We start from the raw sequence: 14,449 nt of genomic DNA, 5'->3' as shown, positions 1-14,449 counted from the left end.
TTCTAAAATTTGGAATTCCAAAATTCCAAATTTCAAAATTTCGAATTCCAAATTTCCAGAATCCAAAATTTCGAATTCCAAATTTTCAAAATCCAAAATTTCGAATTCCAAAATTCCAAATTCTAAAATTTCGAATTCCAAATTTCCAAAATCCAAAATTTTGAATTCCAAAATTCCAAATTTCAAAATTTCGAATTCCAAATTTCCAAAATCCAAAATTTTGAATTCCATAATTCCGAATTTCAAATTTCCAGAATCCAAAATTTCGAATTCCAAATTTTCAAAATCCAAAATTTCGAATTTCAAAATTCCAAATTCTAAAATTTCGAATTCCAAATTTCCAGAATCCAAAATTTCGAATTTCAAAATTCCAAATTCTCAAATTTCGAATTCCAAATTTCCAAAATCCAAAATTTCGAATTCCAAAATTCCAAATTCCAAATTCCAAAATTCCAAATTCCAAAATTTCGAATTCCAAATTTTCAAATTCCATAATTCCAAAGTCACTGTATTCCAAAACACGTGTGATTATAAAAGCATACATAAATTTAATATCTTCGATAAATGTACACATTTGTAACGTATTACGTTATAGTACATAATATCGATACCAGTATAATCATGCTTGCATTCATATAAACTCGTATAAGGAAACAGTAACTCGTTTCCCGTTTAATTTCTCGCACCTGTCCATGACATAAAATGCCATAAGTACAGGTGACCAGTTATACGTGTACCCTAGTTGATTTGTTTGATCGCTTGTTATATTTGTCATTTGAAACCATTCGTGAAAGAAAGTCGATGAAACCATAAGTTAATGTGTTACAAGATCCGACCCAATTCTGAGTCTGGAATTCAGCCAGTACAGCTATTTTGCAATGCAAATTACGATCGATTATCCCTAACAACGTAATGTTTTCACGAGACATTGAAAAGTACGATGATGGATCATCGAGGGACACGTGAAGTTTCAAGTATCAAGCGAGGTCATTGGTAAATTGTGTCTTTGAATTATTGAACAAATTAACACATTCGTAACTGTGTTCCATATTTTGGACGTAATTTAACTTTGCAGGTAATATGAAATGTTGCCAAGTGCTAGACATGGAGGACTTATAGAAGTGATAATAAGATATGTTGATTTTTATAATAATTTTTGTGTTGTAAATTTTGTTTAATATGTGTTATATCGTGAAACTTAGCTAATTTGGATTTGAAAATATTAAATTTCACATTTTCAAAATTTGGCAATTTTGAGTTTAGAAGTTTTGAAATTGGAAATTTCACATTTTCAACTTTAGCAAAATTGAAATTAAAAATTTCAAATTTTTAACTTTAGCAATTTCGAATTTACAATTTTTCATATTTTATAAAATATATATTATATTACATATTCATAAATACGTGTACATAAAATTTTATATTATTATATAATTATAAAATATATTTTAACAACTATACAAAAATGAATAGTAACAGTACACGTGCGAATAGCTCAAATCTAAATTTGATTTCATATAATCTTCGAAAGAGGTACATAGCTATTTTTAAAACAGGTACGAATGTTCTCGTTTCGAGCCATCTACCAGCGCGAGCAAAGCCAAGGAATCCATTAAAATATCTTTAACAGAAAGTAAGCAAAACAAAACCAAACAAGCATCACCTAATGATCATAATCGTCACTCGATACTGATAAGCTAACTCGTTTATCAACGATACTAAACGCAATCGCACGGTATTAAAATTTTTTTCTCCTTTTATCGCCAATATTTCATCGTATCGAATGAGAGGCTTCGTATCAATTAACTATAATCCAACGCACGAATGGGCGTAATCGAAAACGAATAAAAAGTGAAACGTATGGAGCAATTTGATAAAGAGGGAGAAATAAAAATGGTAGAAGTTGAATGTTCCATCGTTACTTTCACGAGAAAAAGAAAATCGTTCTCATGAATATGCAGTTTGTTTCAAACTCCGAAATCATCACGCTCGTTTTCTAAAATCTTCTTGAGAAGACACGTTATACAATTTATACAGATGAGATATGAAATATATTAATTTTATTTAATGTTTATACATTACAGAATTTACATAAAATTAATTTATACAAAATTTAAATAAAATTGGTTAAAATTATTTATTAAAAGTATATTCGAATAATTCATTAATGTACATAAAATTAATAAAAATAGTGGAGAAATATATGAGGGTTTATATTATGCGCCATAGTATAGTGGAGTCTCGCTATATGGCCATATGCGGTACAGTACATTTTGATTTATAACCCGATACGAATGTTATCATTGAAATAATACAATCTGATTAATCTAAGCTTGATAAATTCCTTTAGAGCTTTATAGCATGATTAAGTACCTATTACTTTGCTGACATAACATACTTTGCTCCGACAACAAAACCGAGATTTAAATTGACACAATGAAGTATCATGCGATGATAGGGAGATCGCTGCACTCACACACGTGGAACAAAATGAAGAGGGACTAAAGGGAAATCGTTAGTTAACCCTCGAACAGTGAATACCGGGTCATTAAGACCCCTCCGGTGTGCCTTGTAAAATTTTTAAACGCTAAAATTTCCACATCCCTAAAAAAGAAACCCTATATTTTTATATGGTTTTATATTTTTTAGGGTTCCTGTAAATTTATATATTTCTATTTTTATGCAATAAAATGAGAATAAAACACGAATAAAGATTTCTTTAGATGAATTATGTTTTTATCTCCGTCGATAAACTTCAGGTACCTGGTATATTGCAGTCAGGAAAAAGGATACTCATTATCGATTTCGTCACAATCGCAGCAACGAACAGGGCGAATAACCGCGGCACAATTTCATCATAGACTTCCGTGAGATTGCTAGTCACCGTTTAAGAATTCGAACGTTTGAACGGCCGTTTAGTTGGCGAAAATTAATCCTAATCCTACCGCGATGTTAAACATTTTAATGATATGCAAACACTCGAATCAAACAGTAAATGTAAGTAGGCAAATATTTGAGTTTGGAACGCAAGGATATTCAGAATCAAAGATGTCCTGATTAATTTCTTTCTCGGTGTTTACGAAAGGGACGAGACCTAAAGGACGCGTGTAATATGTATTCCAAGACCATTATTTTCAGCTGCCCCCTATTCTGAACACCCACATTGTGAACAATGGATAGAGGGAACTCGAAGAAAGAAACTGGAGTGGGCTTTGTATTTTATGTACTGTGAGAACTGTTTAAAAATGCTGCTACCGTTGGCAACCTGGCACGAACAAAATTTGATTAAACATTTTATTACAGAATATTGTGCTATAAATTTTATAATGGTATATAATTAAATTTAGTTGTAAACCTTGTATTACATGTAATTTGTCAAATCGATGAAACCAGAATAGTTCGAACATTTAAGAATTATCTGACCGCGTCATCTAACGTGATTATCGTAACGAGTTTTCTCAAATATTTCTTATGCAATAGTCACGCTATTCGTATTCTTAGAAACGTCTGAAATTTTCGTTAAAATTATATATTACAAGAATTTGAAATACGGTAGTTTTTACGGGTATACTATTACAAAAATATTTATCTCGCGAAAGAATTCAAGCGACGCCAACGCGTGTATCTGTTTCATTGACATTTACTTTCGCCATCGATTTACCGGCAATATCGGCCAATGTGACAGTGTCAACGTATTCGAATACACTTTATTTACGTTCCGACTAAAACTGAAGCGATTATGTTCCAGGAAGTGATCGGGACGCAAGAATGACTTCAAATGACTATAGCTGGTGTCATCGACGCCGAGTGAAAGTGCTATGTATGTTCCATATTACGGTATAACCTTGAAGATGACGACCGTGATAAATAACCTCTTACGGTGTATCGATTTTTCCTTTCTTACAAGCATCTGCCGCTTCTTGCGAATCCTTACATTCTGCTTCATTTTATCTCGCGCGTTTGCTTACATTAACCTGTACAGTATACCACAAACTCTGCTTTGCAAAATTTTCGTAGAAATAAATGTTGCAAATTCTAATACAGAGTTATGAAATTCGCGTCAAAAACTAGTTGGGAGATATCAGTGATCCCACTCTACATGTTTCAGAAATAAGCTGTGTACTCTGAAGGTTAACCCTTGAAATAACTATGTCAAGTTTAGTGCTGTTTACTATTTTATTCCATGCTTTATGACAGCTGAGATTAAACAGTTACTAAAAATATATTTTATTTGGTATTTTAGTTATTCTATCTTGACTAACAAGTTATGGGTGAAATGTTGACATGGTCCTTTCAAATAATAAATTATTGACAGCACACTGTTTAATAAACTGTGATAAAGGCTTTTATTGCCGTTGCTATTCGTAGTACATTAAACAGGTACTTGTTACAGTCGTAATAATAAGGAAGGTACTCACTGTAATTCGCGACGATCACCTTTGAAGTCTTCTGGAATGAGAGTATGCGTGACCTTGTTGATCTTTCTGGGCAAGAGTTTATTTACGTTGAACTTGAACTCCATCTCGACAACGATTTTTCACCGCCGATTTCCACGCGTAAACGCGTTTAGCAACCGGCCCTTAACCTTACAGTTTTTTTTCGAAACTGTCTCGGACGATTGTCCTGAATATGGCGGTCAATGGCATCCACCGGGACAACTTCACTGCGCGTTTTCCGGGGGGAAATTACGATGTTTTATTCCGTTTCACGAGCCACAACAAACTGTTGTGTGCTTAATCATCTAACGTCACGATTGTTTGCTTGTCACGTTCGCTGTCATACGAATTCCCTTACTGTCGCGTGCTTTTACGATGGTTTCTATTTTCGTTTCTCGTTGTCACCGTCTCGTGCTGCTCGTACGGTTTACTCACTACGCCAAAATCTGCCTATCCGTTTCCAATAACTGGTTAACAATCGACGTTTTCAACGCGAACATGAGTGCATAGACGAGGTACACTGCTCTTCGAATCGATTAACTCTCTACGATGTGACTCACTTCGCGGCTCGTGGCCGACTAATATCCATAGTTGCTATGACGTCGGTTTTTACTATTACGGTATGTTGTGAGAGAAGTTAGGAGTCGTATCTTTGTTAATTTGACAGCTAACCGATGCGGCTTCGAAGCACATCGAAATCGTCGTGAACTTCATAAAATCGATGGTCTTGATGAACGGTAATAGACGAAGATGCTTAGTGATGCCGTTGAGAGAAATTTAATAATGACACAAAGTTTCACCTGCCGAATCGCTTGAAGTCTCACAGTTTACTGGCGAGCGGTACGTTCAATTTTTTCCTTAAAGCCGCGAGTCGCGCCGAGATGCGCGCGCATCCATGAGCCGCGAAGCGTGACGTCTCACTGCGCATGCGTCGCAGTTTTCTTTTCGAAATGATATTCTAATCATTTTTCTGAGATAACATTATGCACGATTAACATCTATATTATTGTAGAATTAAGAAATATAAAATGTATCAAACTCTTGGGCTGCATTACTTAGTTGTGCAACCGTATCGTGTTTATTAAATTAGTATCTACTTCAAAATGACTAATGATTGCAACATTCGAAGCAATGTGTTTATTATGTGAAAATTCATTTAATACTCTTAATCTTTTTGTTATCTGTCATGTTATTAAGTGTATGAGATATTTGCTACCTATCAGTATTAAGTAGTACAACATTTGCTTCTTAACTGACTAATTTGTAGAGTAATTAAGAAGAGTCATAATACTAAGAAAGGATTGATTTCATTAGCTGATAATATGATGTAATCCTTATTTTTAAATGTTTGTAATTTCGTATTATTGCGCGCTTTGGAAGTAGTACCACTAACGCTATCTGACAGGATATAACAGAACTAATAAAATGTAAAAGTTCTTTTTTTATAAAATAAATTACTGTTTATTGGTGTTGATGTATCATTCTACCGTCTGAAATAATGTTATTCTAATTATTTTAGTTTGGTAAAATAAGAAATATTTAAGTGATTTTATTAAGATCACATAATGTTCTGTAAATGATTGTACCAGCGCCATTTGACTTTAAAATTCTGTACTTGGGAACTAAACTGCAGGTGTATTATCGACAATGCTTAGTCGGTATTGTATTTGAATGTTTTAATATTTTTACTTTTATGGAATGGTATGAAACTATGTGAATTAAATTTTAAATAATTTATTTAAAATATATAACTAAAATAGTGATATAAATATCAGTAACATTTTCAAGTATATTAATGAATTTTTAAAATAATAACAGGGTAAGAAGATATAAAAATCAAACAAATTTCTTGAATATCTATATACATTAATGCACATATAAAAATGTAAATTTTGAATAGTAAAGTGGTTGTCCTTGAATGTCTATAAAATTTCTATTAAAATTTAGTTGAAAATTTGAAAGCTAGTCGAATAATATTTAAATCTAATTTCATACTCCAAGTGTCTGCAACCATATTTAGCTAATAGCGTAAAATGTATATTTTATTTTGATCGTCTCATCGAATCAAATAATTTGATTTTATGTCGTAAAATATTCCATTAGTTTCCATAACAGGTACATCAACACTGGTCAATCAAGGTGAGATCTCACGTAAAAATTTACGCGCACACTCATGGTGAGGGACATGGTGTTATGGGATAACTGATCGGCAAAGATGATGTCATAAAGTAAATGTACTTAGAAGGTACCGTGTTAGCTTAATAGAAAAGTGGTGTATGTTAATTTTTAAGATTAACAAAAACCATTTGTATTACTTACTAAATATAGTAAGTAATATAAATACATCAAAGAGTATTTCCCAATTAAAATTATTTACCTAAGATTATTGATTTCCTAACGACCATAAGGGCTCCTTGTTCCAATTTCCTCGTTTACCAATCGCTGCAAAAACAATTAGGTACTGCAGGGGTTAATTTTCAATAATTATTTATTGAATATTGCGAACATGATGTTTCTGTCGTTCTCAGTTAACTTAATGAATAAATCGATGACGTTTTACAGGAATTACCGTACCATTTGCAATAAAATAAATGCGGTAAATGCAAATTGCAAGAATAATACAATAGAATAGTTGGCAAGCTTCCAAGCTAAATTGCAAGACCGCTGACTGGCACTGTAATGTACATGCACAGCAATTAATTGTATTCGACAGCCGGTTTGCATACGACAAAGCTCGTAAAAGGAAAAGAATTTTAAAGTAAACAAACGTAATGGCTTTTGTAAACTTAATTCAAGGTTTTTCTATTTCACCCAAACTCGGACGATTTCGACAAAAATTCTAACACTAAAACGTTCAACAGAAACAATTTTAATTACAAAATCTTTCATTGAAAGATTTAACATTGCCAGTGTGAACTTTTTACACAGAAATAATTTTAATATCAGTGAAACACGTGGAGCACTCAATATCGCAATGTTTTCAAACGTGCTGAAGATGAAAAAGAATTTTACGATTCATACCGAAGTTCATTGCGTAACGATAAACAAAAGTGTTTGCGCGATTATTAACGAAAGCAGTGTGATAAGTTATTCAATGGGCAAACTTTTTCGAGGTTCTTTTCCCCCGACCCTGACGAGAAGGATGCGCGTTAAACATCATCTTTGGTGATCGCCTCCCAGAAGCTGAGCGGGAAAGATATTTTATAAAGCACGCCTGCACATATCGACGTTACGTGATTTGCTTCTGAATTGCTTGTTAATACACCTGCTAAGACACCTCGTATTCCATTACACCTATATAAACTACTACTAGCCATTGGCGAGGGTTTAGTTGAACGATCACTTTAATCGCGAGCACGAGGTGTTTGTCCCATTTTGTGCCTCCACGGGCTATGGTATTCCTATGGTGTTGATAAAGGTGAGACGTCATTGGTGTTTTTAGGACTTTTTTTATTAGGACTAGTTTAGGACCTCGTTAAATTTTATGTCCACTTATACAGCTACTTCGTAATTAATAGTCGTTGAAAAAATTATTTAAAATGTAGGAAACATTGTGACAATTTTTTAATTTATTTTAAATAAAGGCAACATAGGTTTCAACCACTTGCACAGCTACTTCGTAATTAATAGTCGTTGAAAAAATTATTTAAAATGTAGAAAAAAACAGTGACAATTTTTCAATTTATTTTAAATAAAGACAACATAGATATTAGATGATGCGGTCTTGTGAGTGTAAATTTATGCAAATGCAATTTTAACAGGGTTACGTTATCATTTACTTTATTATGAAAAATTCTTGAACGACGAAAAAATATATTTTACAAGTTTGGTATATTAAAAGAAAATGTCCTAATATGAGTAGGATTAATTCACAATAGTGTATTTTTAAGATGGTGTTGCTCAGATACACTATATTTTAATACAGTAACTATTAGGAGAAGTGAATTGAATTAATTACTATGTTCCATTAAGATCAAATTATTCCTATGATTTATCAAGTTGCAAACAAATAAAAAAGAAGTTACAAAGACCATTACACGCAATATTCAAAAATCAAATACTGCATAAAACATAGCTAAACAAAGTTTTGAATTTCGATTAGAAGACCTTCAATTACAATTCGGTACACCGAGGTTTTACTGAAAGTGTTTGCCATCGACAGGGAATAATTATTTCTGAAACGTTCAAGCGTTTTCTTTCAATATTAGGCGCGAAACGTGTTGAATAAAAATCTCGTGACTTTGTGCAAAAATGATAAGTAGCGATCGCTGTACCAACAGACAATGTTAGTAAATGATAAAATATACATACGTCAATTAAAGAGAAAAATATCCTTTGGGGATGATTTACGTGACTGTTGCATGATGTGACGTGTTCTGAGTATATCATGGACTTTGTGCAAATCTTGAGTGGTCCAGAAGGATCTGGTGGGAGCGAACGTTTAAATAGCTTGAATCTCTATGGGTGCGCGTGAGTTCAATGTTACGGCTCTAAAATTTTCGTCCACGGTGTTATTCAGTGTTTTAACGTACGGGAAGTATGGTTGTTACAACGCAACAAATAGTAAGTGACGTTTCTTGATCGATCGAATATTGGTGGCGTGATTTTTGCATGAAACGTTTATGAAAAGATGTGTGCAAATTTTAACTAAATTACTCTCTTAAATCTTGCTTCGATTGTTATAATCTTCGGTCTCATTATCGTTGTAAATTTCGTTTGAGGAAGCACGCGGAGAAACATTATTATTCCATCCGCATACTGATACATGAATGGCACGTCCCAATAAATCAATTAATTGCAGATACAACTTGAATAATCAATGACTAGGGGGTGATCCTTGTAAAGCTAAACAATGTAGCTCCTACAATATTTCTTATGAAGTTTTATTTTAAAAATGGTACATCAGTGAGATATCTTGTTATTTTCGTTTACTATTTAAAGAAGATTTTAACACATTTTGTACGAAAAGTGCTTCTACTGGAAAAACTTGTACACAGTTGTACCCGCTACGTGTGCTAACGTGTTAATTTGTTTTAGCCGATTCGAACACGAAATAATTAACCGAAGCGTGATAACAGAAGTGATGGCCGTTGTGGAAAAAGATTTCTCTAGAAAAGTCGTGAAAGTAATTGTCTGTGTTACTTGAGAATCAATCTTGATTCAAGTGAACAAATCTGAATAAGATTTGTAAAATTTTTATTTGAATAATATGTTTTATTTGGATAGAAATTGACTGCAGCTTACTGGAAATTTTTTGATAGAAGTTTGTTAATGTAAATTATTTCCAACAGTGGGACCAGACACCAGGTGGGGTGTGGACTTACCTCGTTATTTTGGCCAGCATTTACATTTTGTATATTCTGAAGAGTTATATCAGAACCGTGATATTTGTGTCTCGTTTGGACGGACCGAAAACTGTGCCTTTTCTCGGAAATGCCAGATGCGTTCTCAAAGATAATCGTATGTAGTCGAATATTTACAAAAATTAATCTAATGATATTGTCATCAATGTATCATGTTATAAAATCTACAATAATGCTATAATGTTATAATGAAATAATTATTATGTACAAAAATTATCTTAGAAAAAGCCTCATACATAAATTAATTTCTTATACATACAATTAAATATCATAGATTATAGAATATATTAAATACAATAAATTAAAGTATACTTATATAACTCATAATTTATACTCTAACTGTTTGATCAAGTGATTCACAGAAGCTATGAGATTGTAGCCATCACTAGCATGGAATTAAATTGTCCTTGATATGATTTAAACGTGACATGTTATTTCAGTGCTCTACAGATTGGCCCACGAAAATCAAATGTACGGACGCATCGTCAGGATATGGCTGACAGGATTGCCGTACGTAATATTGGTCGAACCGGAAGACATCCAAATAGTCCTCGGCAGTATGAAGCACACACGCAAGATATTCTTCTATAAACTACTAGACAATTTCCTCGGAAAAGGCTTGATCACCAGGGACGTGGATACCTGGAGAACCCACCGGAAATTCTTGCAGCCCGCTTTTCATCTCCATATTCTCGAGAGATTTACGAGTAGCTTCGCTGAATGCGCAGACTGCTTGATGAACGAGTTCCTGAAGCAGGATCGTCAAGAAATAAACATCACCTCTTTCATCAATGATTCCGTGTATGATATCTTGAGTGGTAAGTGCACTATACAACTGAAATCGTGTCTCGATGTATGTTTCCTTTGGAATTTGGTATTCAGATTCTTGGAGTCAGGAAATTAGACATCTTTCAGTTTCCTAGCTTAGAAATTTTAAATTTGTGAATTTGAAAATTTTTAATTTATCAATGTAGATATTTTAAATTTATTAATGTAGAAATCTTAAATTTGTTAATTTAGAAATTTTTAATTTGTTAATGAAGATATTGCAAATTTATTAATGTAGAAATCTTAAATTTGTTAATTTAGAAATTTTTATTTTATTAATGTAGATATTTTAAATTTATTAATGTAGAAATCTTAAATTTGTTAATTTAGAAATCTCAAATTTATTAATGTAAAAATCTCAAATTTGTCAATGTAAAAGTTTCAAATATATTAACCCAGATATTATAAATAAATTAATTCACAAATTTAAGCACTCAGAAATGTAAAGACTTATAAACTCAAAGACCTAAAAATTAAAAAATGTAAATATGCCTATGAACAGAAGATTCAAATTACAATCACGTTTCAAATTGTTCACCTTGTGATTTTTTTCATATTTTTCTTTATTTGCGAATTGGTCATTAGGTTGCAAAACGCACTTGTTCGGAAAAGGGGTAACACTAACGTTGTTTGCACATCATTTGATTTTCTAAAATGCACATAAATGCACTTTGCGTATAAGTATAAATGTCAACATTTTAACGTGATATTTTGCAATTCTTTTGTGGGAACATCAAACTATCATGAGTGGTCGGTGGAAGCACGTTTCATTATATCTACATCTTGCAACAGCTTCTTTTGAAATTTCAAAGTAAATTAAAATACGTCATTCTTATGCTTATGACGTATGACATATCATCTCTATTAATACTAACAAGTACTAGATGTAGGGATACAAAAATTCAGAAACATGGGAATGCAAGAATTTAAATATACACGTATGTCTGTCGCCTCACGTTTTCATATGTAACATTAATTTAAATTTAACATGTACAATAACTTATATGTAACTTATGTGCAACATATGTAACTTTTGTGGAAACTCGTCATGTACCAATTATTCCATTGTTGAATCAGTGGCATAGTACCGAGATTCGTATCGTGATAAGAAGTACATAATTTGTTATGCACTGCATCACGTTGAAAACTATTCGAGACGTACATGTTAAACCGTTTCATCGAACTGTCTTTCTTCTAATCTCAATTAGCATTTGAAATGAACTTTTGTGGAACGTTATAAAATTACAACGCAGAAATTTTCGTCGATGATGACGTACTGCGCATGTATTTTTGATGGTACGCACGGTTTCCAGCAACCGATGAATATTGTTTGAAGTAATCATTTACTGTTTGCAGAAACTGTTTTGGGCATCAACCGACGGTCTGGCTTAGCATCGGACGACGATTTACCTTTCAGAAAGTGAGAATTTTTATCCTTCCTTCGAAATTGGGAGAGAATTATTATGGGGCAAATGTTTGTGACATGTATAGACATTGTATCACTACCTGTTATACTATCACACGTCATATCGTTAAGACTTACATTATCTATGCATTCATGTATTAACATTTAGTGAGTTATACAGCTACATATCACTCGTACTTGCCAAAGCAGTAAAATTAAACTAAACAAGATAGGTACAATTTCAATTAGGCAAATAATCAAGTTTTATTTTACTTCCAATAAAACGTGGACGTCGGTCAAACAGTAAACATTGAAATTTCATTTTCAGAGGACAAATAATGCTACTATACCGCATGGTGAGACCCTGGCTGTTAATCGAATGGATCTACCGACTGACAAAACACGGAAGGCAAGAAGAAAAGCAACGAAAGGACTTGTTCGACACTTGCTTCAAAATGATGAAGGAGAAACGTGACGTCCTACGAAATAAGGATGCTACCACGAACGTCACGAATACCAAAAAGATCTCTTTGCTCGAGTACATGGTTGAAATGAACGAAAAGAATCCTTGCTTCACGGACGAGGACATCGTGGAGGAGTGTTGTACGTTCATGTTGGCTGGACAGGATTCGGTTGGTACCGCGACCGCAATGACGATATTCCTTTTGGCAAACCACCCTGAATGGCAAGAGAAATGTTTGGAGGAGGTCGATAATATTTTTGATGGGGACTCGAGGCCGCCTACGATGAAGGATCTGAGAGAAATGAGGTGCTTGGAGATGTGTATTAAAGAAGCTCTTCGACTGTATCCTAGCGTGCCGATTATAGCGAGGATACTTGGAGAGGATGTCAAGATTGGTACGTTCTTACTACTGATAAATACTACTGAAAATATACTCCACTTCTGATGTAAAATATAATGATTTGTAGCTGTTAGCATTATGACATAATAATGGCTATTGATGTTATGGCAAAAGCAATTAAATTTTATGTTAAGAGCAATGTTACATGGTACGGTATAATTATTGATGACATTTATGCTATTTAAAGAATTGTTCAAAATATTGAAGGATGAACGGTTCTTACTTCTATTAAGGAAGGTTGATTTATAGTGCAGTCATATTAATTTTATTTGTACTGTTTAGGGAAACACGTAGTACCAGCTGGTTGTGGTGTGTTCATATCACCCTACAGCACCCATAGGTTGGCTCATCATTTTCCAGATCCTGAAGCATTCAAACCTGAACGATTCAGTCCAGAAAACTCAGAGAAGAGGCATCCTTACGCTTACATACCTTTCAGTGCTGGGCCAAGAAATTGCATCGGTAAATTAATTTTTAAGACCAAAGTCTAAGACTGCAGATATTGCTTCCGATGATGTGGTATTTCTCAACATTTGTTTTTATTGTAATCTCCTTTTGTAGTGTTTAAACAACTTAAGATCTACTTCTAACTTATCTTAGCTTCTTTCTTCTCACTGTGTTCATGTGACCTGAAAATAAGTGAGGAGAATAACATAAGTAAAGAGTAAAATTCGTATTCGTAAAATTAGCTTCAGCAAACGTCTGCTGACAAAATTGTCTGAACAGCTTCTGACAAAATTGACATGGTTGATCAAATATTTTTCAGGCTACAAATTCGCGATGCTGGAAATGAAATGTATGGTCAGCGCAATTCTCAGGAAATGTCGATTGGAGTCTATTCCCGGCAAACAGGAGGTGAGACCAAAATTCAGGATGACAATCAGAGCGCAAGGAGGACTTTGGGTGAAAGTGGTAGCACGAGATAAAAAATTGAATACTGTAGTAACTTAGCTTAATTTAATATTGACGATAAGAAGTTTTTGCTCAGATTACGTGTAAATTATTGCTCTTTGTACCACTTCGAGTGTATAATAATCGTGAGTCTTCGATTTTTCCATTTTTAAAACGTACCTTGTATGCTAGTTTCGTTCAACGAAAAGTCGACGAATTTTTAAATAGTACCTTATAAAATAGTTATAATATACTTTGTAATGTGTATATAAAAAAATCATTTATATCTTTATTTCGTGGTTTGATAATAAAGAAACTTGTGAGTAAATATTTGAGTGAGCGTTGAATGTCTTGAAATTCTATGTCAGTATATATATGTAAAATTTGTAGAAAATTTATGCAAATATTATATTAACATCTTTTGAATATTTATAATGAAGACTACCTCATGTACTGAGCAGCGCAATTTGTAAAAATTTAATGCATATTTGTTTAATCCTTGTATTTTTTATAAAATTTTGTAACTTGTGTTGAATTTCCATATTAAAGTGGCAAAAATAAATGTATTAAGAAGTCGATAACGTATGCTGATGTCGGTAATAAGACGTCGATAATTATGAATTTTAGATTATCGATTACTTACATTATGCCATTCGCTTTAAT

At 33.0% G+C, this 14,449-nt stretch overlaps 2 protein-coding genes across 7 annotated transcripts in view; one reads left to right on the top strand and one right to left on the bottom strand.

The window, feature by feature from the left end:
• LOC100879560 (alpha-tubulin N-acetyltransferase) overlaps positions 1 to 5,285 on the bottom strand; it is an 18,716-nt gene extending 13,431 nt beyond the window's left edge. Inside the window, exon 1 of the mRNA XM_003701971.3 lies at positions 4,419 to 5,285. Within this exon, the coding sequence (XP_003702019.1) occupies positions 4,419 to 4,522 (104 nt within the window). The 5' untranslated portion in view covers positions 4,523 to 5,285. The remainder of the gene's footprint in view (positions 1 to 4,418) is intronic.
• Cyp4aa1 (Probable cytochrome P450 4aa1) lies at positions 3,520 to 14,449 on the top strand. Of its 6 annotated transcripts, none has more exons than XM_012282463.2 (8): positions 8,656 to 8,999; positions 9,474 to 9,561; positions 9,728 to 9,896; positions 10,240 to 10,617; positions 11,984 to 12,047; positions 12,361 to 12,890; positions 13,178 to 13,357; positions 13,662 to 14,449. In XM_012282463.2, the coding sequence occupies exons 2-8, from the start codon at positions 9,520 to 9,522 to the stop codon at positions 13,844 to 13,846; spliced, it is 1,548 nt and encodes a 515-aa protein (XP_012137853.1). In that variant the 5' UTR covers positions 8,656 to 8,999; positions 9,474 to 9,519; the 3' UTR covers positions 13,847 to 14,449. The 6 variants fall into 6 exon arrangements, with proteins under 6 accessions (XP_076385477.1, XP_076385478.1, XP_012137856.1 ...); XM_012282464.2 differs by lacking the exon at positions 8,656 to 8,999 and adding an exon at positions 9,022 to 9,333; XM_076529362.1 differs by lacking the exons at positions 8,656 to 8,999; positions 9,474 to 9,561 and adding an exon at positions 3,520 to 3,820 and having other exon boundaries at positions 13,662 to 14,448.

Source organism: Megachile rotundata, chromosome 3, assembly GCF_050947335.1.
Source record: "Megachile rotundata isolate GNS110a chromosome 3, iyMegRotu1, whole genome shotgun sequence".
In the NCBI taxonomy this organism is placed as follows: Eukaryota; Metazoa; Arthropoda; class Insecta; order Hymenoptera; family Megachilidae; genus Megachile; species Megachile rotundata.
Note: the sequence above shows the minus strand (reverse complement) of the source record. Positions and strands in the feature narration are given on the sequence as shown.